Source organism: Guillardia theta (assembly GCF_000315625.1).
Source record: "Guillardia theta CCMP2712 unplaced genomic scaffold GUITHscaffold_8, whole genome shotgun sequence".
In the NCBI taxonomy this organism is placed as follows: Eukaryota; class Cryptophyceae; order Pyrenomonadales; family Geminigeraceae; genus Guillardia; species Guillardia theta.
Window position 1 is genome coordinate 73188 of NW_005434666.1, and position 2412 is coordinate 75599.

The 2412-nt window shown below is 54.7% G+C and overlaps 1 protein-coding gene across 1 annotated transcript; it reads right to left on the bottom strand.

Moving 5' to 3' along the window:
- Positions 1-499: 499 nt before the first annotated feature.
- Positions 500-1965, bottom strand: GUITHDRAFT_101597 (hypothetical protein; the record flags this gene model as incomplete). Its single annotated transcript, XM_005839348.1, has 4 exons — positions 500-558; positions 802-937; positions 1350-1391; positions 1447-1965. The coding sequence occupies 4 exons, from the start codon at positions 1963-1965 to the stop codon at positions 500-502; spliced, it is 756 nt and encodes a 251-aa protein (XP_005839405.1).
- Between the last annotated feature and the right edge of the window lie 447 nt (positions 1966-2412).

Sequence of the window (2412 nt, forward strand, 5' to 3'; positions counted from 1 at the left end):
TTTTCCCTCCCTCCCTCCCTCCCTCCCTCCCTCCCTCCCTTCTCCCTCCCTCCCTCCCCTTTCTGCCTTAACATGCAGCGCATCTCCCCCTCACCAGTCTTGCCGCACAGGAGCTCAAGACTGTCCAGCACGTCCGTCCTGCAGAACGTCTGGCGAGGGGTCACGTTGAGAGAACGAGGAGGGCAGGAGACTGACGGTCTTGCCGGTGACCTCCCTTGCGAGGTTAAAGATGCTGGTGTCTCCTCCGATGCCTATGACTGTGATTCCTGGCTCCCTGCCCATCGTTGTGAGGAACAGAGCGGGGGAGAGGGGGGAGGAGCAATAGGAAGAAGAAGACAAGCAGGGAACAAGGTAGGAAAGTACAAGAATGGAAACGAGGAGCGGGCAAGCGAAAAGCGGATGTAAAAATAGGAAGAGGAAGAGGATAGAGGGAGAGGATGGAGGAGGAGGGCAGAGGAAGCAGAGAGACAAGACGAGGCGATGGATGACTGACCTCAACTTAAGTTGCAGCCATAAAGGAGGGGAGCCAATCATTCCCAGGAGCGACTTGGTAAGGGACTGAACCAAGAGATGTCAGCTCGCGTGCGATCAGAGCAGGAGACCATGAAGGCGAATCAAGAAGATAAGGCAGAAAAGATAAGGAAGAACAAGAGGAAAGGGGAGGGGGGGGGAAGAGGAAGGAGGGAAGGAGGGGGGGAGGGGGAGGGGGAGAGGGAGAGGGAGAGGGAGAGCAGCAAACATCCAACCTGAGCATCGGCGACAGAGACGGGATTAGCCGAAAACTTCGTCTTGAAATCGCACCCTTGTATCTGTTGCCACCCTCAGGATCGGTATCCTCTTCCTCCTCCTCAACCTGAGTGATGAGCGTCGAGGTGGCGAGGGCAGAGCCAACAGGACAGTGCCACATCTCAAACTTATCCCCGAACTGGCTGGAAATCTGCACAAGATCCAGTAAGATGGAGGGCTAGCAACAAGAGGAGAAGGATAGAAGCGGAGGTGAGCGAAAGCAAGACTGAATGAAGGGTGAGGAGAAGGGGTTTCCTCGAACAAAGGAGACTGAAGAAAATTGCGAAAGGGAGGGGAATGGTGTGCAGGCAGGCAGGCAGGCAGTGAAAGAAGGGAGGAAAGGAGGCAGGGGGGAGGGGCGAGACGGAGGAGGAGGAGGAGGAGGAGGGGGACGAAACTTTCTTGCCTGGAACGATCCTCCTCCAGAATCCCACACGATGAGATCCCAGGGTTTGACGTCCCTCCGCAAATTGGTACCAGTCAAGAAGCCTAGCGAACACTCTGTCTCCTGCCGTTGACGCGTGACCGATTGGAAAGGTAGCCACAAAAGCAGCAGGACCCACCGCATCCACGACCTTGAGCTTCATCTCCAGCTCCTTCGACACCTGCGGCAGACTCGCTCACCTCAAGGCTGACCGGTCAGGGGACTGAGGTCCTCACCTCTGCGAGGAAGCTGTACCCGTTCTTGGCCCTGCGGAAGGCTGCGGTGGCTACCCCTGCGATCTCCTCAGCCCCTTGCTGGCTCGCCACGTTCTTGAAGTCAACGAGCACGTGCTTGAGTTCTTGCAAGATCTTGTCGCTAAACTTGTCGGTGGCTGACCTCTCTAGGTCTTCACCCAGCAGCAGATTCACCTTCTCCTCATGCATCACCTTGACTATGATCGGGTAGTCTTCGGACATCATGTCGACCTCCGCCACTTGAAGCTTGCAGGCTGCTGACCCGACGTCGATGGCTGCTCGCCTCACGTACCGCTGGTTGGCGCGTTTGTCGATCTCGAGCATCAAGGTCAGGTTCCGTTTGGTTTCGAGCAAGTTTGCTTCTTTTCTCTTCAAGCTTTCGTCCAACACGTCTAGCCTAGCACTAAAGTCTGACGTCCACACGCCATTTGCACTCACAACGCACAGAGACCAGCACAAACAGGACCCGAGAAACAGGCATGTAAGAGAGGAGCTTCCCATGTTTCTAGTGCCCGCCGTCCTTCTTCAAGCCGATCCGCTGAGCAGTAGACATGGGCATGTCCTCAGAGCCAGAGAGTCTTGCAGGAGGAGCGTCGACATGGACAGTGTTGAACTGATTCAGGTCTTCATTGTTGATCGAGATCCTCGTTGGGTTTCGACGAAGCATCTCTACCTGACTCGCGCTATGTCAGTCAGGGGCTGCATAAATCTTCATGTCCTTGTCTAAGGCACGTGAAAATCCTCCAAAGCCTTTCTCCCTCCATCCTTCCCCATCAGTTCCCACCCGTCCTCCTAAACCCTCCCCCCTCCCCCCTCCACCCTCCTCCCTCTTCCTTCATTATTTACTAGTTCGAATTTTTTCCATTTCATAAGGCGGAACCAAGAGTGCTGAAACCTACGAAACAAAATAGAAAATATCCCCATTTATTTCATCAAAATTGAATATTG